This window comes from Rhagoletis pomonella, unplaced genomic scaffold, assembly GCF_013731165.1.
Source record: "Rhagoletis pomonella isolate Grant_MI unplaced genomic scaffold, Rhpom_1.0 Rhpom_scaffold_00009, whole genome shotgun sequence".
In the NCBI taxonomy this organism is placed as follows: domain Eukaryota; kingdom Metazoa; phylum Arthropoda; class Insecta; order Diptera; family Tephritidae; genus Rhagoletis; species Rhagoletis pomonella.
Genome location: NW_023458563.1, coordinates 30,149,348 through 30,172,420, shown reverse-complemented (window position 1 = coordinate 30,172,420; position 23,073 = coordinate 30,149,348). Strand labels below are relative to the sequence as shown.

General features: G+C 33.6%; 1 protein-coding gene and 1 long non-coding RNA gene across 4 annotated transcripts; one reads left to right on the top strand and one right to left on the bottom strand.

Moving 5' to 3' along the window:
- Nucleotides 1–17,051: 17,051 nt before the first annotated feature.
- Nucleotides 17,052–18,567, bottom strand: LOC118745891. Its single transcript, XR_004993732.1, has 4 exons — nucleotides 18,478–18,567; nucleotides 18,240–18,406; nucleotides 18,023–18,182; nucleotides 17,052–17,962 (listed from the first exon to the last, which is right to left on the bottom strand). It is a non-coding gene; the product is annotated as an uncharacterized LOC118745891 (long non-coding RNA).
- A 2,013-nt stretch (nucleotides 18,568–20,580) lies between these two features.
- LOC118745707 lies at nucleotides 20,581–22,313 on the top strand. 3 transcript variants are annotated; one of them, XM_036479320.1, is made up of 7 exons: nucleotides 20,582–20,751; nucleotides 21,071–21,143; nucleotides 21,200–21,271; nucleotides 21,343–21,387; nucleotides 21,473–21,753; nucleotides 21,904–22,051; nucleotides 22,118–22,313. In XM_036479320.1, exons 1-7 carry the CDS (start codon nucleotides 20,743–20,745, stop codon nucleotides 22,249–22,251), a joined length of 762 nt encoding a protein of 253 aa, XP_036335213.1. In that variant the 5' UTR covers nucleotides 20,582–20,742; the 3' UTR covers nucleotides 22,252–22,313. The 3 variants fall into 3 exon arrangements, with proteins under 3 accessions (XP_036335212.1, XP_036335213.1, XP_036335214.1); XM_036479319.1 differs by having other exon boundaries at nucleotides 20,581–20,751; nucleotides 21,904–22,313; XM_036479321.1 differs by lacking the exon at nucleotides 22,118–22,313 and having other exon boundaries at nucleotides 21,968–22,052.
- The last annotated feature ends 760 nt before the right edge of the window (nucleotides 22,314–23,073 follow it).

The following is a 23,073-nucleotide window of genomic DNA, read 5'->3' as shown; positions in this document are numbered from 1 at the left end:
TACCTTGGATTAAGGGAAACCTACATACCAAATTTCGTTGAGATATCTCAATTTTTGCTCGAGTTATCGTGTACACGGACAGACGGACAGACGGACGGACAGACAGACATGGCTTAATCGATTTCTTTTTTCATCCTGATCATTTATGTATACATTTGTCTATATCTATCTCGATTCGTTTTGGCTGTTACAAACAACCGTTATGTGAACAAAATTAATATACCCTTGTGCACAAGTGCGCTCGGGTATAAAAACTTAGCATATGTGGCGAAAAATTTACTGTGCCAATACTTTTGTTCGTCACTGTATGTAAAGAGTTGAAATGTTGATTACTCATTTTACTCGAAATGTTGATTAATCATAAAGCAACTTACTCAATTATTATTTTTTTTTTTGATAATCAAAAATCTTGCGCACTCGATTACTTTTGAGTAATCATAATTTCCAATTAATCAAATAATTGAGTTATTTACTTTATGATTAATTAAAATTTTGAGTAATCAATTAATCGCACAGACCTAATTTTAAGTATTAATAAATGAACACAAGCTCTCAAGTTTTTTTCCAGCTTCAACCAAGACGAAAAACTGAAATTTGATGGGTTGTTGACGTGTGTAGGTCAAGCCATCAAATTACACAGACAGGAAATTTGATCAAACAATTTGACCATGTAAGGTTCCTATAACACTTAAACCGGACGCAGTGTTGCCAGATTTTTTTTTTAAAGCTGTAAATTTCCGGGAAAAACTGTATTTTCGACCAAAAACTGTTGCCTTCCAAAAACTGAGCGCATCTTTTAAAAATTAAGGTTTTTCAATTTTGTTAAACATAAATAACAAAAAACGATTCATTTAAAATAAAAACCATTTGTTCAAATGAGGAAACGCTGATCCTTCATCGTCCCCCTTTTTCCTTAAAAATTTACTTACGAAAAAACCGAAACCGGACGATGCACCATCAATTTTCCCGTTCTATTTTCAATACACTTACACGTTTTCACTAACATACATACATCAGGCAACTGACTCATTTTTCCTTTAATTTTTACCTTTTGATCAGCTGTTCAGCATTGACAAGCGATTTTTTTTAAAACAAAATATTACCGAGCCTCCGCATGCTAAAAGAACACCAACAACAAGCCTTTTTTATGTTTTGTTTGCAAACAAACTGAAATTAATATAGCCACCATGGAAGAAAAAGCGAAACCGAAAAAAGCAAAAACCATAAAAAATACCAAAATTCGGAAAATGCGACTTTGTTTGTTTGCAAAAATTCCAACCATATGTTTTCAGATCATACATATGTATGTTTTCGTGATGGATAATTTTTTCTAACATTCTTCCAGCACAAAATGAACGTTTCTCCATGATACAAAAAAGAAGGTAGTTTCAATAAACAACTTTTGACGGATAATACAATTTTTTGAAGTTTCATAAATTGTCAGTATTATCAACGGCCTTGCCACTTTGATAATATTAAAACAATACATCGGAGTATTTTCTTTCCCATATTTTTACCAATGTGGTTTGCCCCTCTTTTATTAAAAATATATAAAATGTAAACTGTTACATTGTAATTATTCTTTTTATTTTATAATAAAAACCATTAGTGCATTATGTTGTTATTTTTTTCATTTTCTTATTTTGATATACAATTTTCGTTTCTTTAATCTTGCGATTTAAAAATCGAATTCTAAAGAATGTTCTTCCCAAATAAAATCTTTTTATAATATTTTGGTCCAAATTTACTTTTAAATTTCTCATCAGATTTTGCAAAAATTTTGGCTTTGTGGTTAGCGAATCACCATTAATTTCAACAAAATTTGAATTCAAAATTTCCAATGTATGCAAAAAACTTGTCTGAAAAGTAATAGATTTAATCGCATAGGAACATCAAACTTATGTATGAAATCAAAGGACCTACCTCTCCAAACGCTCCAAATACTCTTCGAAATATGTCTCACTGCCAAAGCTTTCGTCCAGTTGCATCCTGAAAAAAAGCATTTAAATAATCCATATCTTTAAAGTTTTTTTACCTTGTACACTGCGGCACTGCACTTTTCGAAAGCACTGCCTTCTTTCCGCTCATACCGATATCAGAAGATGCAAAATGTATTGAACACACAATGGAAATCTGGGTAAATTTTCTTCGTGTATGTTACACGCTTCCAGCCACTGTTTTCGCACGAACTGTAGCTTAGGAAACGTAAAAAACTTAACCCCAGATCCTTTACATGTATGTACCGAATTTTCACAGTTTGGGCACACACAGCTCATTTTTTTTATTTGGCTAATTTACACAAAATTTATCTCATATATGTTCAATAACTTCACTAAACTTCACTCATTTTCATACATTTTTGTTTACTTTTACAAAAAAAAAAAAAATATTATCTCTGGTGATCAGGTAGCATGAATTTTATGAAATGTCATAATTTTATTAAAAGTCAAATGGTTAGCAACAACAACGAATGTCATTAAATGGAACTACCTTCTTTTTTGTATCATGCGTTTCTCTAGTTTTTTGAGTGATTAATAATTTTTTGTCGTTTTCGAACGTCAATTTGTAAACATCAGGAAAAACTATTACAAATTGTAGTGTTGTCGAATTCAACTAATAAATTTACAAAACAACATTTCTGCTGAAGCTACCAGGGCTATCGGCTGCGGCAGTGTATCCCACAGCGAAGCAATGAAAAAGAATTCTGAAATATTACGAGCCCTTTGTGTTATGCCGGTGATATACATTCATATGTATTTACAAAAAAATATAAAAAATATTGTGTTAAGGATACAGTTTAAAAACCTTTCCTTTTGGCCAAGTTGAACTACAGAAAAAAAAAATAGTGACAGTTTGGATTTCTTTTTTATTTTCTTGTTTATTATGTAATGGGCTACTTAAATTTAATATAAACATTTAATTAATTTCATTACAAACACGAAATTTCAATTGTAAAAGTAACTTAATAACCACGGACCATAGCCTCATGAGCGCTAGATTTAGTTTAAGCCAACGCAAATATTATTTTTTATGGGCAAGAATTTTTTAAATCTGGAGCAAAACCCAAAAATAAAAAATTTACGTCAAAACAAAGTAACAAATTGCAGCATTTTAAGCTCTTACGACCATTGGCTAGCGCACACTGCGTTTAAAATTTTGTTGAAAAAAGTTGAGTTTAAGTAGCGCCACGAACTTCCCACATTTTCTCTATTTCTTCTATTAAACTATGCTTAAAAGAATGATTTAAAATTAAGCTAAAAATTTAAGAAACAAATCAAATTTAAGCAGGTATTGCTACAAATTAAAAACATTTCCACTTTAGATCCAAAACCTTGGTTTGAACAAAATGTCTCTTATCGAATGGGGTATTTTATTCCAAATATAGCTAACTACTTTTATACCCCTATTCACAAAAAATAAATAAATTTAAAATTGTAGTGAGATTATTAATCAAATATTTTGCATTTGAAAACTATTTTTAACCCACTTCCAAAATATATACATACAATACAATGGAATATAATATAATATAATATTGTCGCTAGTTTTAAGAGAGAGCTTAAAGTGGAGAACGTTCGATGAATGGCAGATGTTTCCAGTAGATGAGGAAGATAACATTCGATAAGAACCTTTCAGAGTTGCCATGAATGCTACAGAGAACACCGGGCGCAGGTGTATTAAGGCGTTGCAACAAAGCAAGGAGCTATGAGTTAAATGGTGAATAAGCAAGCTATCAGTAAATTTGAAGTTACCAAGAATTGTAAAGTGTTGTAAATTATCCCAGAGAAACGAACCTGAAAGGTTTTGGAAATAATCGTACCAATATAATATTACATTAGATAATATTTATAATATAATATAATCTTAAATGTTAGTTCTGAAGCGTGTTTTGTTAACATAAGAGAAAAAAATCTTTCATAAACAAGATTCTGCTTTAAAGCTTGGGATTAGCGATGTGCCTCTGTTTAGCCATATTTTACTAAAAAGAAAATAAACGATTGTGAGCCTAAAAAAAATGTTATTATTTATTACACGTATGTGAACGTTGATGACAGATGGCAGCGAAAGCGCAAATAAGCAAAATCAAATTAAGAAGAAGCGGTACTGCGATGCACTGGTAAAAGTGTATTTGCATGTGAGTTTTTCGATACATTTGTATTTGTATCTGTCTGTCACATTCACGGTTTTTAATTAACTATCTAAAATTATTTTTTTTGTAAACTAAATAAACCAAGCACAGATGATTCTATTCGCGTGTCAGATGAAAATATGTACATGACGCAGTTATGAAAAATGTTGTATGTTGGCAACTTCTCACTCCTAACCGATTATTTCAACGACCTTGGAAAATTCAATTTATTCCTCTATGTAAAACTACTTTTAATTTTACAACGAATTCAAAAAAGTACAAAAAAATTTACATTTACGGAAAAAGCAAAGTTGGCATTACTGAACCAGCCTTTGCATTTGGTTTTGATCGACATTTATTGATGAATTCAAAAAAATCTAGCGATTTGGAAAGTTTTGTTGTAAAATCCGCGTGTTTAATAGCCTCATGGAAAAATTTTTCGTATTAATTGCAAGACTTAGTGCCGTTTATATGTATATGCCTCTTATTGTAAGTATTAATGAAATTTATAAAATCTTAGGCCGTTTAGTAAAAGCACTTCTTCCACTGACGCCGCATCTTAGTGTTAAAGTGTCATTCGGCGTACTAGCAGAGCAAGTGCAGTCCATGATTCTCGATACAATGAGAGGTATGTATACCTAATGTGACCAACCGTACTTCTTTCAGAAATACAGTACTTTTTTCGCTCTTGTACTTCCTTCTTCGAAGTAAATTCAAATGTACTTCTTTGCGATATTTTGTACTTCAGATCCTGTAGTTCTCCGATCTCATGGACGATTTCTATACACCCTTTTTGATCTGGCTCCGGGATACCTGAACCAGATAATTAGGTGGGTGATCAACGGCAGCTGTCGTGGAAGTGGGGGTGAAATAACACAAACGGCAATAACGCAAATTTGTGTAATTTCACCCAGTTACATTTGACAAAAAGTAGAACATGAACAAGTTAAGTAGGACGGATTTGTAAGTAAGTAAAGTGCCCAGCGTCGCGGCGGTCCGTTTATAACCGTTTAGAAAAAAGAATTATAATACAAGTAATTTTTAGCAAAAAAAAACCGACTTCAACTCCCATATAAAAAAAATTGATATATATATATCTCATGATCCACTGATCGGATCCCAACCAGATTGGTATGGGACCACCTCTGAGATACTACCTTTCCGATGCAAAATTATCGAAATCGGTTGACGTGGTCCAAAGTTATGCGGTAACATACATAAAAAAAAATAAAATAAAAAAAATATTCCGACGAACTGATAACCTCCTCCTTTTTTGGAAGTCGGTTAAAATTGACACTGCTTTCTAATGTCCAAGTAATATACGGTGAACATCCGACCTCTATTATACAAGACAGTCCCGTTTTTTGACCAATTGTCCTGGCAATTTATTTATTTTGTCCCATATTCGATGTTTGCAATTTCCACGCCTTGACAGCTCCTCAAAATGGCGTGCCTATGAACCAGTTTTAAGTGATGTTAGTATATGATCGTAATTTTCTCCATAAACAATTATTATTTTCTAATCTGAATTACTGTGTTTCGAATTGAGGAACACATACAGTGACCAAAATATAAATTAGGACTCAATATTTTAGCCAGGTTTAGCTATTTTGCTTTTGTTTATTTAACGTTTATTATTTTTTTATGAAAGTAAATCTTTTTCCCAACAAGAACCATATAAATCCAAATTTCCAACTTTTTGCAAAAACTATGAAAATTAATTCTGCAAACTTTCATCAAAATCAGAATCTTAAGAGAAAATTTGAGTTGCTGCTTTGCTTTCCTATAAAAAAAGTGTTAACATACTTACTTTGTATGAAAAAAATGCGTAAAACTTTCAACAAAATAAATTGCCAAAAATTAACGGTAAGTCCTAGCCACTTTGAACTTGCACTTTTTTCTTTTTATATATGTTACCGAATAACTTTGGACCAAGTCAACCGATTTCTATAATTCTTTTTTTAAAGGAAATGTATTGCCTCACAGGTGATCCCATTCTAATTTGGTTTAAATCCGATCATTGGATCATGAAGAGATTAACGATAATTTTAAAGTTTTATATGGGAATTGAAGTCGGTTTTGTTTTTTGCTTAAAAATTACTTGTTTATTTTTTGATGTTGGTCGGAAACCGGGCTTGACCCCAGGGCCTGCGGAATGTTAGCGGGCACTGCTAACCAATGATTGCACTTGAATTTTATTATAATGGTTGGTTGGTTGTAGTGCCTCCCAAGTTGTCCTCAGGAATCAATTAGCGCATATTTAGTAGCACCATTTTATTGCACTTCTCGCGGACAATTTTATTCTACCGTAGCCTACCTGTCAAGCATTTGGGCAGTTCAAACACACATTGACACGCTTATAAATTTGTGCATATCGCTTATTGCATTCCCAGATAAATCTGCTAACTGCCGAATTGTGTATTTCCCGAAAGCTTTATGCCTTAAGGAAGCCAGCCCTGGGCATTCACACAGGAAATGGAATACCGTTTCCTCGCTACCCTCTATTCAGCAGCTGTGGATGTATCGTTGTATGGGAGTCCTATTCTATAGGCATGCTTTCCTAGCGGCCAGTGGCAGGTGATAGTCGCTACAATCCTAAAAACATCTACCCTGGACCTACTTAGCAGCTCTGCTGTTCTTTTCCTGCTATAGTCAGGCCAAAGCTCACGTGCTATCTTGCAAGTCTGAATCGCTGACCACCTCCTCCTTGCCAGTTTCAGAAAGTGCAAGTGTACCTCTGCTTGTACTTGTCTGAGGGGGTATCCTAGTACCACCGCTACCGATTCATCCAAACAAGCTCCCGCCTTAGCCAATTCGTCTGCTCTCTCGTTGCCTTCTTTATTCCTAAGGCCGGGAACCCAGACAAGAGACATTGACTCAAATGCTGAGCGTAGCTCCATCTTGCATTCTTTGACTAGCTTAGACTTGGTATCAGGAGGCGATAAGGCTAGCAGCGCCGCCTGGCTGTCTGAGTAATTCACTGCTTTTACTTTTATAGTAGCACTATTATTTAGTAACCTACAGGCCTCACGTATGCCCAGGACTTCGGCCTGAAATATCCTAGCATGGTTCGCCCGCTGCAGGGACAGATTGGCACCAAGCTCATAGGAATATACCCCTGCCCCCACACCGCAGTCCATCTTGGATCCGTCTGTGTAGATGCAGATATCTTCCATATCATCTGCTTGGCCCCTTTTCCATACCTTTCTGGATGGAAACCGTACCACCACATTCAAGCCAAATTCCTGGTTTGATACCATGTAGTCCGTGGTTTTATTTTCTATCGGACCAATACTTAAGAGTATTTCCTTTAGGCATAGATCAATCGGAATCATATTGAGGATGACATTCAGCGCTTCCGAAGAGCAGGATCTCAATGCCCCAGTTATCTTCGAACAAACCGCTCTTTGTAAGCTACTTAGTCTATTGACATTGTACTGTCTACTTAAGGCTGGCCACCAAACTAGTGCGCCATTGGTACGGATCGGCCTTATGATTATTATAATAAAATGTAACAAATCTTTTTTAACAAATTTTGCGGGGTAAAAATCTCAAGACAAATATCCTACAAATTTGTAATGGTACTATAAGGATGCTGTTTTGGGGGTGAATACATCTAGGATCATTGAAGAATCTTTTAAAATCTCTTAGCTTTTGTTGAAAAAATTTGCAAACTTATTTTTGTCCCATAATATCTCACCGTAAAGTAAAATTTTACATATCTTTACATCACTAATTCGTACAACATGTTCGCTCCGTCTTCGTAAACAAAATCCACAGCTCGGATATAGTGAAGCAAGTGATGATAATGCAGAAATTTTAACTGAAGATAAAACTCAAAACAATATTCTCTGTGTTATACATACAGTCACTCAAAGAAGTATTCGTTTCAAAATATTCAAAATGTTTTCCATCATAAATCTTTTTCGTTAATTTTCATTTAACATATAGCTAGAATTCTATAACAAAAACCATATAAATCATTCTTGCAAATTTTTTACAAAATTCATAAAAAAGAATAAAACTTATTATTCAGAATTTATTTGAAACTTCGACTTTATTACACTAAAATTGAACGGGCTACAAAACTGCGTACCGAAAATTTTTCTAAAAATGCTGAACAAAAAGTTTGAAATTTTGATGAAAATTGTTTAAGTTTGATTCATTTTTATAAATTTTGTACAAAATTTTCGAAAATGATTTATATGGTTTTTGTTATAGAATGAGCTATTTTTAAATGAAAATTATCGAAAAAGGTTCATGATGGAAAACATTTTGAATATTGTGAAAAAACTAAATTACTAATACTTCTGTGAGTGACTGTACATATACTGCGAACAGGAACGGCAACTTTTGTTTGTTATACCAGTTGAAGTAATTAGAACGAGAAGAAAGATTTTTGCAATACCTTCTTTGAAAAATTGCCTTTAAAATTTGACTATAAAGCAGATGAATGTCAAAAAATAAAGCGATAAAGCTGTTTATTACTTCACCTGTTTATTGCGCCATGGTTCCATGCAAATATCCGACGTCTTCAAGCTACAGATCGATTTAAACAATCTTGTTAGATGGAGTCATGGTAATAAATTAGAATAAAACTTTAAAAAAATGCTTCTATATGACCCTATCCTAGTCTGCTAATACCTTTTCTTCATCTTATAGCATCCTAAATAATCAGCTTGACATAGTTAGGAACTTTAATGACCTGGGGGTTGTTTTTGATCATCGCTTTACGTTTGTAAATCACGTTTGCCATTTGCTTCCGAAGGCTTATAGTAACCTAGCTTTTATTCGCAGATATGCTAAAGATTTCAGGGACCCCTATACCAGGAAGATCCTTTTCAATTCGCTGGTTCGCTCAAAATTAGAATATGCCTCGATTATTTGGAACCCTATTTATAGTTGTCATGCTAGTAGAATTGAAAAAGTTCAAAGGAAATTTATTCGGTTTGCTCTTCAACCGCTTAACTTCTCCGATCCCATTTCATCTTATAGTGCTCGCTGCATGCTTATCAGACAGGATTCTTTAGAAAGTAGAAGAACAGTACATTCACTAATGTTTGTCTCTGATATTATCTCTGGGAGAATTGACTGCCCTGCTCTTCATGAACAGATCGATTTCTATATTCCTCACAGGGCCCTGCGGTTCCATTTACCATTTTACGTTAATGTTGCCAAAGCGAATTATTTTTCGTTCGCTCCAATCTTCAGAGCACTTAAGGAGTATAATAATATCTCTAAAACATTGGATATTGATTTTTCCCTGCCTAGATGTATATTTAAGTCCGTTCTTGATTCTTTTTATTGTCAATTTGTTGCGTCATAATGTATAAATTCTATTTGGTATTTGCGTATCAGTACCCAAATCTCGTTGTTATCTAGTCTGTAAGATATATGTACATCATGGACTGAAATAAACATAATAATAATAAATAAAAAAAAATATGTTAAGGTTTTCCAGCAATGTGTTCAACATATTTAAAAGTATGCAGACAAAAGCACTATTTCCAATTTGCCGAGCAGTTACTAAAGACGACGCTTTCCTTATATTTTGTTAGAATTTACATAAGTAAAAATATTTTGTGAATATTACTTTCTTCGTTTGAATAATAACAATTTTTTTGTTTAATTGTATTTTTGGAACAAACAAAGTTCTTTTTCCTTCTGTCAGTAAACTGTTTTGTTGCAAATAGTATAAATAAGCAATGGGAAATAAGGCGTTTAAAGGAGTAAATCTAAAAATTATGTAAACTATTTTTTTTTTATTCCATAAATCAAATGTAGATGTGGTCTTTTATCTGTTGAAAAATAAAATAAAACTATGCCACTTTTTTGCACTTTGCGAAATAATGTGGTTTTGGCAGATGCATCAAACGATTTTTTGTTTTTGCTATCAGATCTGCACCATTCGTTCGATTTTCAAAAAAAAGAAGGCACATTAAATGCCTTGTTCTTTAAATGTATAAAAAATGTTTAATTTTTTAAACGAGTTACCAACTGTTAAAAAATTTAATTCAAATTAAATAATAAGTTAAATGAATTATTAAAAGATGGGTATTAATCGAAATGGGTTTTGAAAGGGTTGATTTCTTAACTACATGTAGGAGGGGTTTCACCTGTTTAAAAAGTCAAATTCCATTTTAATTTGGAGAATTAGGTGATTGAATTATGTATCACCATATATATGGGAGTCAGACGAAGGAGGTTTAAGGTCATAGCTTGCAAATATTTTTAGGAGGGTCGCCACCTGTTTGCAAATCGAATTTAATTAAGTTATACAAATACAAAATTTGCATATATGAAATATTAAAGTATTTATATCAAACAAAAGGGCATCGTATTTGTTATTTTATTACAGTATGTACCTAAGTCGTATAGTTCAACTACTAGATATGTTTTTGCGAAAGCAAATTTCAAAAAAATTAACAAAGAACTTTCAAAGTTATCTTGGCCAATATAGAGAGATGACGTGGAGCGTAGCGTTGAGCACTTTAATGATACTGTTTTCAATTTATGTATTTCGAAAGTATGTGCCAAAACGTAATATTGTTCATGAAGAACCAACACAATTATGGTTCACTAAAGAGCACATTCTTTTAAACTGTATAAAAGAACGGGCTTACACAGTGATTACGTAAAGTACTCAGTTTGGCGGTATAGCTACTTTGCATTAAATAAGAAATGTTATAATTCATATTTATGTAAAATTAAGAAGAATTTAGTTAACAATCCTAAATCATTTTATGGATTCGTAAATTCAAAGCGTAAAGTACATGGTTTTCCGTCCGCTATGTATTATCGCAACACTGTGTCTAGCGACAGCCAACTCATTGCCAATATGTTTGCCAAGTTCTTTAAGCCCAGTTATTCTGTAGACTTCCCTATAAGTGGAGACTATCCGTTCGAGCTTTGTCCAATCAACTCTGCTTATGTTCCAGTAATATCTTCCGATTTAAAAACTTTAAAAGCGTCATTTAGGCCTGGACCTGATCATATTCCGACCTGTTTTCTTAAAAGCTGCGCTAAGAACATCTGCGAGCCTTTAACAACTCTATTCAATTTGGCACTAAAACAGGGCGTTTTTCCGTCAGCCTGGAAGGAGTCATTTATAATACCACTTCACAAGAACGGCAGCAGGTCCTCTATAGAAAACTATCTCTCTCCGCTATCTCCAAGTTATTCGAAGCAATTATTGTTAATCAGCTGACATATTCTATATCTTCTTCAATTTCACAATCTCAGCACGGGTTTTCTAAAGGTAGATTTTTACCTTCACTAATTTATTGAAGTTTACAACTCATGTCTCAACTGTTTTAGAGAAAATGCTCATACCGACGTAATATACACCGATTCCAGTAAAGCGTGACAAAGTAGGTCACTCGTTACTCATCCGTAAACTTGACCTAATCGGCTTTCAGCCCAGTCTTCTTCAATGGATCTCTTCTTACCTCTCTGATAAAACACAAAGAGTTATTGTTAATAATTGTTCTTCCAACATCATTAAAGTTTCTTCAGGAGTTCCTCAGGGAAGCCACCTTGGTCCGATTCTGTTACTGATGTTCATCAATGATATTTCTTCTATAATAAAACTTTCAAAAATTTTAATGTATTCCGATGATGTGAACACACACATACACAGAGTTCCTCTATCAAAGAAAGGTCTTTGTTACAGGCGGATCTGAGCAACGGGGTTAGTTGGTGTAATGCAAACTATATGCCACTAAACCTTCAAAAATGTAAAGTTATGTGTTTCTCTCAGAGGGCTGTTCAACCAGCTGTTTATTCAATATCAAATTATAATCTGGAGCAGGTATCCAATTTTGTCAATCTTGGTATAACTCCAAACTCAATTTCAACCATCATTTTAATGTTACAGTCAATAAAGCCAAAGCGTTTTTGCATTTGTAAAGCGATGGTCAAAAGAGTTCAAAGATCCTTATGTTACAAAAGCTCTTTTTACCACTTTAGTTAGACCTATTCAATAGTTAGACCTGAATCAATTCTAAAACAATTCTTGCTTTTTGCATTGCGTGACTTTAACTGGGATTCAGGTAACAATCTCCCCCCTTACACAAGTCGTCTAAAGCTCATAAATTTGCCTACACTCGCAAGTCGTAGAGAAATGCTAGATATAATAGTTATCGTAAAATTGATGACAGTAGAGGTGGGTAACTCAACTCAGAGTTGAGTTATTGAGTTGATTCCTATAAGTGAATCGGTAACTCAGACTCCCTGTCCAAAAAAAATGTAACTCAGTAACTCAGTTGGTGCCGTAGGGCTCACATGAATCAATTGAATCATAGTGGCTCATATTTGTCCATATAACTCTCTCGCTTCGCCACAGTGTTTAGCATGGCAAAGTCTTGCATTTTGTTTTTGCACGAGGCGAATTTATACAAGGTGGTGGCAAGAATACAACAACAACAACCACATGTATTTTGTATTGCGGGTGTTATGTCAAATCTCACAAATTCTTATAATTTCGTTTTTTTTAGTTTTTCTCGAAATATGTTTGTATTTAAGATATATAAAGATGTGCATATCAAATCAATTGCCTTTCCAACCATATCCACATTTTGAAATTCGGTACAATAGGTTTCGAAATATAAGCTTTTGAAAATATTGAAAATTCCACCTTTACCCTCCCCCTCGCACCGCCCTATTAATTTGCACACAAAAAAAATTACACCTTTCAAATCAGTAGAAAGGAGCTGACCACGCCCACTTTAAAGTTTTGTTTTATCTCAACGGCCGCTATACCGCATCTATGCCTCAAAACGAGTCTACGATACGAATGAGTGTAACATACAAAGAGTCAAATGAGTTAGTTGAATGAACTGACTCCTTAAAGTGAGTTGGAGTCATTGAGTCAACTCCTATAAATTTGCTGAGTTACCCACCCTTAGATGACAGGCTTGATTAATAGCCCGGCCCTCCTGGCTGAGGTAAATTTTAATGTTCCCGCTCGAGTGTCAAGACACTTTCGACCTCTGTTTTTGAAGCCATGCAAAACTAATTTTGAACTAAACGAATCATTCCGTTGTTTATATCAAGATTTTAACTCTCATTCCGCACGTTTGACATATCGGACTCGATTATTACTGTAAAGAAAACTATCATTTCCACTCTCAGTAATTGAAATACTATCTTTAGCATATCCAATCAGCTGATGAATTTGATTCTGTAGCTGAATAGTTTTAGATCTCGACAATTAACAAACTCCTGTTTCCACTACTCGGCACCAAAAAACTAAAAAAAAAAAAACAAAAAAAAAGTTCCGGACGTCATGCGGACTGCGCCCCTCGTGTCGGTTCGGCGGGAATGGAGGGTAAACAACCGTTGGGATTAATTAATTTAATTTAATTTACCATTTGCCATTACAGTGTCTGAATGTTGTTTGGTTGTAAATTAAATAACATCCCTCGGTCCCGGTATCCCGAGGGCTTGATCCCGGTATTTTGGGACTCAAAAAAGTGCTCGGGACTCCCGAGATTCTGTGGTATTTTCCACTTTTGTGTTTTATAAAATTTTCTTTCGGATTTAAACAACAACAGCTGTTATTTCAAAGCCATTTACGATCCAAAAGTGGAACGTATTCGCTCTCTATTACCCATTTTTCTAGCGGGATACCGCGGGCTCATGTGGAACAAATCTATTTTGCGCAAGAACTGTGTAATAACGAAAAATCTGGTAGCAATAGAAACACAACAAGCTTTTACAGTGAGGCAGAGTTGTTCTTCACTTTACTTTGTTGGCCTTGTTTTGGAAAAGGATTTCTGTGTTTGACAAGTAATATAGATATTTTAGAATAAAAATATTTAAACATCAAATTACGTACTCTTTTACTAAGGGGCATTATGCTCCCCTAAGACCAAATGTGAATCAATGAATCTGTGTGGTTTGAAAAAGGCGAAACTTATGTAAAATGTAAAAAGTTGTGATGAAGTGGAAGTCCCCAAAGTCTCGGGATTCCGGGATTCGAATTCCGGGATGGGTAAAATGCTTCGGGATTGAATGCCCTAGTGTTGACACGCTTTTGACACTTTTGAGAAAGTAACTTATTTTTACGTTCTAAATACCGGAGCAGCCCGGAAAGCGTGTGGAACAAAGCTAATATTTGAACAAGTACAGTTATTCAGGCAGGTCCTCAAGTTCACTTTGAATCAAAATTTTGGTTTATTTCTCGTGTTTCATGTCAAATGAATTCTTTTTAACCGACTTCCAAAAAGGAGGAGGTTATCAGTTCGTCGGAATAGTTTTTTTTATGAATGTTACCGCATAACTTTGAACCACGTCAACCGATTTCAATAATTCTTTTTGCATCGGAAAGGTAGTGTCTCAGGTGGTCCCATACTAATCTGGTTTAGATCCGATCATTGTATCACATTGTATCCGATCATTGTCTCAGGTGGTCCCATACTAATCTGGTTTAGATCCAATCATTGATCACAAAGTAGTTTTTGTGAAAATTGCAGATAGAGGGTATTGAATATAGGCCCTCGAAATGTCATACATATAAAATAATTTATTGGTTTCTGTGTACAATGATGTGTACACTCATGTTAAAATGAATAACACCTTTATTTTTTATTAACTTTATTTTATTTATATACCAAAACATTGTTAAAAACAAATACTCTGGCGGTTTAAAGTATTATCTGTTACTTACATTCATAATTTTGCTTTGAATAAAAGTGTACTGAAAAGTACTGATTTTTTTGGCATGAAAAAGTATAACGTAGTGATTTCGCACATAAAAAATCTGGCAACCCTAGTCTAGAATTGGGAAATACTGACACCTCAATTGAAAATGAAGTGTTTTATGAAGACTAAACACATATACTCATCATTTTAACATAAAAAGGCCGGTTTTACGAAATTCAGGTCATGCTTTCACATTTTATTCACTGACTTTACACTGTTTTTAACGTTTGCAACCCTTTTACGTTAAGAAAAATCAGTATTTAGCTGCTATTCATTTCGCACAGAAAATGTAATCATTTGACGTAATGTGCAATAGCCTAATATAAATAATGTACAAATGTACCAATCGTGTGACACTGCCTTTATATACCTACCTAGAAGGTGAACTTCAAAGGTTAGGGGCGAGCTCGCGCCTCTATGATATATCAATGTATAGGAATTAAGTCTTCCATTTCAAACAATTTATCTGTTGCAGACATGAGCCCTTAACCTTGTAATTCCTGCCCATTTAATTTCATCTGGCCAGGCGGGTACCAGAGTAGTTGGCAACGCGCGCCTTGCCCGATCCGCCCACCCCCGATTTAGTTTTTAATTGCTCAACAGCCGCCCAAGCGACAACATCACCAAATCAAATTAGCTTAAACTCGTGCATATATATCAATTAAACTCTAACGTATAATCACATTAAACTAATAAATCTGAATTTCGATTTTGAATTTGTAATAAACAAATCTCTATATCTTTTTATTTATGCGCGCTGCACAGTCGGATTCAGATACCCAAATATTAAACATGGTCCTTCGAGCCATGGGCGGCCTCTTGGGCTATTACAAAAGTCACTCAAGTTAGTAGCGAGCGAGAAACCATAAAGCGCGGACGGTAAGATAGGTCAGTGAGCGAAATAAAATCAATCGGGGAAATCATAAAACAAAAAGACATTTAATTTGCGGAAAAAAAAACAATTAGACGCGAGTGAAAAAGTTAAATCAAACAAACAAACGACACAAATAACAAAATTAAAGACGAGCACCAATTTTGTTAAAAAACAATATTTTAAACGTTGCGAGCAGCATACCGGCAGCAACAACATATTGCTTTGCGATACCAAGGCATATTAAACAGTGGTGCAATTACAAAAAACCAAAATAAAAAATATTTTTCAAAATTTGGTAAATTAAAACAATCAAACGAAAACGACAAAGATTTAGAATTAAATAGTGCTCTTGTGGGAAAGAGAAAAAGTTTGACAATTGTGCAAATTAATACTACAAAATTTAAAACGATACAATTGTGAGATTGTTAGCAACAAATTTTTTAAACGTTGCGAGCAGTATACCTGCAACAGCAACAAATTTTTAATCGTTGCGAGCAGTATACCAGCAACAGCAACAAAATTTTTAAGCGTTGCGAGCAGCAGACCTGCAACAACAACACATTTTTCAAGCGTTGCGACCGCCAGCAGTATACCTGCACTTAACGGAGAACGCCCTACTGGATCATCAAAGGCGTAAGCGGTGCGACCCCAGCACTACCAACAATTTCACTACAAACCGGACAGAACCCCTACCCGAAGAGGCGGAACGGAAAAATTTATCAAAACCGGCTAAGTAAAAGCACCCATGGCTGAGTAAGCCCATATGTTTCATGTGTATATTTATATAAATATATTGCGGTAGCCCGGTAATTATACAAAAAATAAAAGCAGACCTAGTTTTCCAACCCCCGTTAATCTCGAAAATTCCAGTTGCTGTTGAACTTAAACTCATGCATATACAGATGTATATATGTACATATGTATGTAGACACATAGTAACGGCAAATTAGCTATTACCTTTAACTTTGCTAAAGTCGTAGAGTAAAAGTCCTATTATTTTCACCCAACGCTGCCGAAGTTACAGCAGATTCTTACCCTACAAAAAATTGTGCGACTAATCTCTAAAGAGAGTACTTCGGAATAAGTCTCAATCGGGTACAATTGGGCATTAATTAGTCGCAACTAGTCTCATACGGGTATTATTGGAGATCAATTAGTCTCGACTCATCACCTACGGGTACGATTGAGGGTTTTATAACAAAAGTTGATTATTAAAAATAATTTATCACAGAAAAAATTAGGTTTCCTTTTTTAATACGCATTAACATTAATAATTACTATTTTTTTTTAATAAGTAATTGGTTTATTTTAAAATTTCACACCTTTTACTCGCTTTCAAAAAGTAAAAGATCTGAAATTTTAGGAAAAAACTTGCTTAGCTGATATTCATAAGGTCCCGTGTGTTTTGCACTCGAATAAGCCACTATACAAAAATTGTGGATTTTTACAAAAAAGTTTAATTTATTCAAAGACCCTATAACAGAAAGAAGGTAATTGAATTACCCTTCTTTCAATATACATTAATAATAATAATTACAAAACACTTAAAAACCAAGCCTTGGTTAACAACTTTGTACAATTCCGTATGAGTATCTTACACTCACATAAGGCATGCTCAAAATTTTAAAATTTTTACAAACTAATTTTATTTGTTCAAAAGATTTTATTACACGAAGAAAACCAATTGAATTACCTTTCTTTTAATACACATTAACATTAATAATTACTTAACACTTTTTAAAAAACAAGCCTTGGCTAACAACTTTGTACAATTCCGTACGAGTATCTTACACTCGCATAAGGCATACTCAAAATTTGAAAATTTTTACAAACAAATTTTATATGTTGAAAAGATTTTATAACAGGAAGAAAATCAATTGAATTACCTTTCTTTTAATACACATTAACATTAATAATTACTTAACACTTTTTAAAAAACAAGCCTTGGCTAACAACTTTGTACAATTCCGTACAAGTATTTTACACACGCATAAGGCATACTAATTTTCACATTTGTAATACTTGCAAATAATTTGTCTTGGACGTATGTACATTAATTTGTAAGCCCAATTAATGTATTTATAATACACACTGATACCAATAAAAAAGAGGAAACACTTTGGAGCTTATTGTACACATATCGCTCGTTGCCATCATTGTCTCGCTCAACTCCACTTATCGCCTAACTTGTTTAAAACACGCTCCACGCCGTTGGCACATTTTGAACAGGTCATTAACACTCTAAATTCATGAACCTAAAACCACATCAGTTATTCTGTTATTTGGAAGAACCATATTACTAGCACTTCGCTTACAGGCATGTTATTACTCCGGCACTATGAGATAACACGATGATGTTTGCAAGTATAATTTAATTGCGACAAATTCAACAGTTTGAATACTTTTTCTCTGTGGACGCGAGTGAAGATGGTGGAAATCGAATTTGTCAAACCACTAGCTACGAGGTAAATCTTTCTATTGCAAAAGAACACAATAAATTTAGCACAGGTCATGGTACAATCAATCCTTTACCTTTAAGCTGTCTAAATCTAAAACAACGTCACCAACAACGACTAATATCGGTGTTATGTTTATCCATAGATATTGTCCTGGTCACAAACCAAAACAAATTCCTTCACAAAAGCATCCCATCATCTTTGGTGGCCGCATTTGTTGTTCTTGCTCCATAGCGCTCTTAACTACAAAATATTGAAGCAATTATTACTTAGTAATGTTGTTAGTCATATTCTGCAGCTAATTAATAATATACCTGTTTATTGTGCTTAAACGATAATAGGTTCGTTCGCGTAGCTGTTAATTGTTCATGTTTAACCAAAACTTACAGGTTTTTGCGTTCGCGTACGCAAAAAACTTACAAAGTAGGGGAAATTGAGAGAGCAAAGTGACATTTCATTTTGAGGGGAAGCTGTTAGTTTCTGTTGGAAAAATTTTTGCCAACAGCAATTTGCCAACAGGGAAACAGCTGATCAAAAACAGCTGGTTGGCATTTACGCAAATCACAAAATTTAATTTGATGGTTTGGAAGATAAAAATTACAAAATGCGACAAATTAAACTTGTAAGAAATAAGTAGTTATTTGTTTAATCAATAAACTGTGTCAGTATAACACTTTGCGATGACTTTTCGTACGTTTTAAATTTTACACTTTTGTATGTAAACAAAATTTATATCAGCTGTTCGTCTAACTTGCAAGTTTCTGCAAATTTTCTGTTCGCGTTCTATTTTGGATATTTCTCTCTTGTGAGCGAACAGATGACATTTCGCCAGAATTTGGCAGTTGGTTGGTTTCTGTTGGAGATTTTAAACGAACGCACCTAATAAAAGCCCACAGCAAATAAATAAAGCAATTTTGAGTTGTCAAAAATCTCAAGTTGTCAACATTCTCCAGCGACGGTCCTGCCAACATCCAATTTATCGATTAATTAAGAAAAACCAACGATCAAATATAATTCATTATAACCGAGGTGTATCGGTATGCATTTTTTTTGTTGAAAATGTAATAAATGGGTTTTATAGTATGCTCACCACTTTTATTGTTTATTTTTTAGAAAATTTGGCAGCAAAGTTCAAAAATTTAGGTCGCACTACAATACATTTTGGCAACACTAATAAAGTTTGACAATTAGCCTGTTCCCGTACTACAGAATTTAATCAGAAATAGCCCCAACCGACCAGTGTTGCCGGTGAGAACTTTCAGATAGTCGCAAAAAAGGGGTTATTGACGAAAAAAGGTTCATCATATTATTTTTTAATTTTTTTTACTAGTAAAAGAATACATCTGTTGAATTTTAAAAGAAAATTCACATAAATCTAGTTGCTGCAAGGAGAAGAGTTGCGTTTTCTTTAAAAGTTTTAAGTGATGCGTTCCCAATTCCAATCATTGTTTAAACGTTTACATAATGTTTAACGTAAAGTAAAAATTATGAATTTATTAATGGCTTTTGGTCGATTTTAGGGATGAGAACTAACGACGAAAAAACGATTTATCACAGTTAACAAATGAAAATAATAAAATTATAAATCTTTGGCTAACGAACAAACGTCAAAAATGGACGAACATTAAAGAACAATCGACGAACTATCGATTGCATTACAAAAATCTTAACATTTTCACAAATGAGGTGCTAACGTCGGTTGGGTAGAAATAGTCCGAAGTCGTTCGGTACACATAAGTCAGAATACCAACCGTTTAGCTATTAAATTCTGAACTACGTAACCTATTAAAAAACGAATGATGCCAAATTCAAGTAACTAATTTGTCTTTCATAATTTATAGATAGCCAATAATTACGGGATGGTATAATATCTATACCAAAGAACGTAGATAACAATAAGGGACAACTCGTTATAATTGTAGCGAAAGTGAGCAACAGGTGTGTGCCTTCTCTTTTGCCCTAGTACGTTTTTTGATTGGATGAAAAGAGAAGGCAAGGTTGCGCACTTTCGCTAGAATTATAACGAGTTGTCCCGTCTTATTATCTACGTTCTTTGTCTATACTATCGTATGTATCGTGCAGAAATGGATGTTCCTCTCGTTTGACGCGTTCCAAACGCTTCCTGCATCGTTTTGAAGGCGTCAAAGAAGAGGAAGAAAAATGTCATAGCAATAAATGCGAAGAAAAAAATGTATGATGTACGAAACCTAATAGAATACGGTCGTAAAAATCCTATTTTATATTATGTGGACACGCCGAGTACAAAAATATACGAAAAAGGGGAAAATAAGTGCATTGTACAACGCAATCCGACGCGAAAAAATCGCGCAATTGTGCGCACGTTTGCGGATTCGAAGCTAGCAGCGATTCAAGTGTTTATCGTGTATCACACCAATGGCAAATTAATATCGATAACTACAATCAGTAGATGGCGATCTCTAGTTTTGCAACAGATGTTTTTCACTTGCCGAATATAAAGTTGACCAGCGATTCTAGAAGTATTTTGAGGAAAATTGAATTAAATTAATAAATAAAAGGAGAATTAAAATCAAGAAACAGTGGATAAATTAGCGAGAAATATGAATAAGGTAAGTAAGCGTCATCTTAGAAGATTGGTTCCTAAAGAAAGGGAAAATAACCGTGAAATGTTCAGGTTAAGTGAAAATGCGCAGATTGCCACAATTGCGTCCATTGCTGGAGTTGTCGAAAGTGGAGAAGATGTGCCATGTAATTCGGTAAATGAGGATTTGAAAATATTTTTTTTTGAAAATCTTAAAATGTGGGCTATTCGCAATTAAATGTCCCATAAAATCCTTTCCGAACTTTTGACAATTCTGGCAAATGAAAATATTAATGTACCTAAATGCGCAGGAAGTTAAAATCAATAATCGTTTTATTTTACTCCAGCACCTTTTTAAAAAATATGGAGCGCAAACCCCGAGCACGTCGGCAGCGGCAGTACCGATAAAAAAGGCAAAATGTAAGTATGCGTAATTTCTATTGATATTAAAGTATATCGATCAAATAATGTTCTAGATGCGACCGAAAATAGAATCCTCTTAGAAAACAGCTCAAGACGCGTTAGTGTGGCCAGTGAATGCACTATAGGTAAATAACTCCTTTCAGTGACATACATACATACATCTTCCCTTATACATATATCTTTTTATATTTTTTAGAATCACGGAGAATAAGCGTATCAACATCGGCCATACAAACAAATGGTAAGTTTTAAAACCTTATATATATTCACCTTATTATCAAAATAATTTAGTTATAATAAAAATCGCATATGTTTTTCATATTTAGAAACCAACCAAGAAGTTTTCCAAGTTGTGTGTTGCAGTCACTGTAACGTGTTTGAAAAACAACTGCAAGCAATGGATAAAAAAATAGAAGTCCTGCACAATGTGGTGGAAACCCAAAACGCCGCGATCATGGATGCAATAGCCGGGCAAAAGGTGGCTACAGAGCAACTGGAGCGTCAAGAAGCGCAAAATACAGCAGTCGTCAAATACTTTCCGGTATGCGATATACCTGAAATGCAAGCGTTGGAATTCAAAATAACTTCTGCCAACAGAGATATTTATGTGCGTTATCTATAAATGTAGAAATTTGCTGAATATTTGAAATGCTTTATAAGAAAAAAATTATATATGTATACATACATACATACATTTAAATATATAAAGCTTTTCAAATCAATTTCATTTCTCTTTTTAAACTTATCGATATTAAAGGAGGTTGCTATTTCATCCATTTTATGCAACAACATTAAAAATATTTCATCGCTACTAAAAATAGAGGTAATCAACCAATTAAATGTGGATGGATCTCATGGAAAGGTTGGACTTAAATCCTTTCCAAACTTTTATGGTGCACTTGCAGGTGTTAAAAGTTTTTATTTACAATTTTACACACATATGTACATGGAAAATTTTTTTCCACTTTCAGGAGCCATTGCTAAAATGCCGTTTAAGGGATTGACGCCGGAGACACTGTCAGAAACGCACTTAAATTTGAAAAGGCAAAATTTTTCAAAAAGGCATATCGACAAAAGAAAAAAAATTCAGAAAACTAATTTTTAAGTTAATCAAATTTATAAATTGGAATTCTTTTATTATCCATCTCAAAGAAGCACATGCACAAATGAAAATGAATTTAAAAATGAAATTATCGTAAATATTAGACTACTTTAGAAGAAGAAAGTACGGAATTTGGAATTAACTAAAAGACTAAAGAAACAAATGTACAAATGAAAGTGAATTAAAAATATTAGACTGTTTTAGAATAAGAAAGAGTAATTAATGTAAATATTAGACTGTTATTGAAAAAGAAAGACCTTAATTTGAAAATAAGAGCGAATTTAATTTTTGAATTAATGAAATTAATGAAGTGCAATTTATTTCCATAAAATATCTATGTTTGAGGCATACACAAAGGTGTAGTGTTGTTGCATGTCGTAAACTTTAAAAGCTTAAGTAAATATTTAGAGAACTTGAAACGACAGCCAAATATTTTTTTACACCTCAAAAATTAATACTATGATTTTGATGGCACTTGCGAACCCCTTAATATATTTTTTATGCGTTTAAAGTTTACGACATACGACACCGTTGTGAATACCCCAATTAACTTAAAGAACAAATAAACAAATGTACAAATGAAAATGAATTTAAAAATAAAATTAATGTAAATATTAGACTGTTTTAGAATAACTTAAAAGACTAAAGAAACAAATGTACAAATGAAAGTGAATTCAAAAATGAAATACATAAAAATATTAGACTGTTTTAGAATAAGAAAGCATAATTAATGTAAATATTTGACTGTTTTAGAATAAGAAAGAATTTAACTAGAAAATAAGAAAAATTTTAATTTTTAATTTAATGAAGTGCAATTTTTTTCTA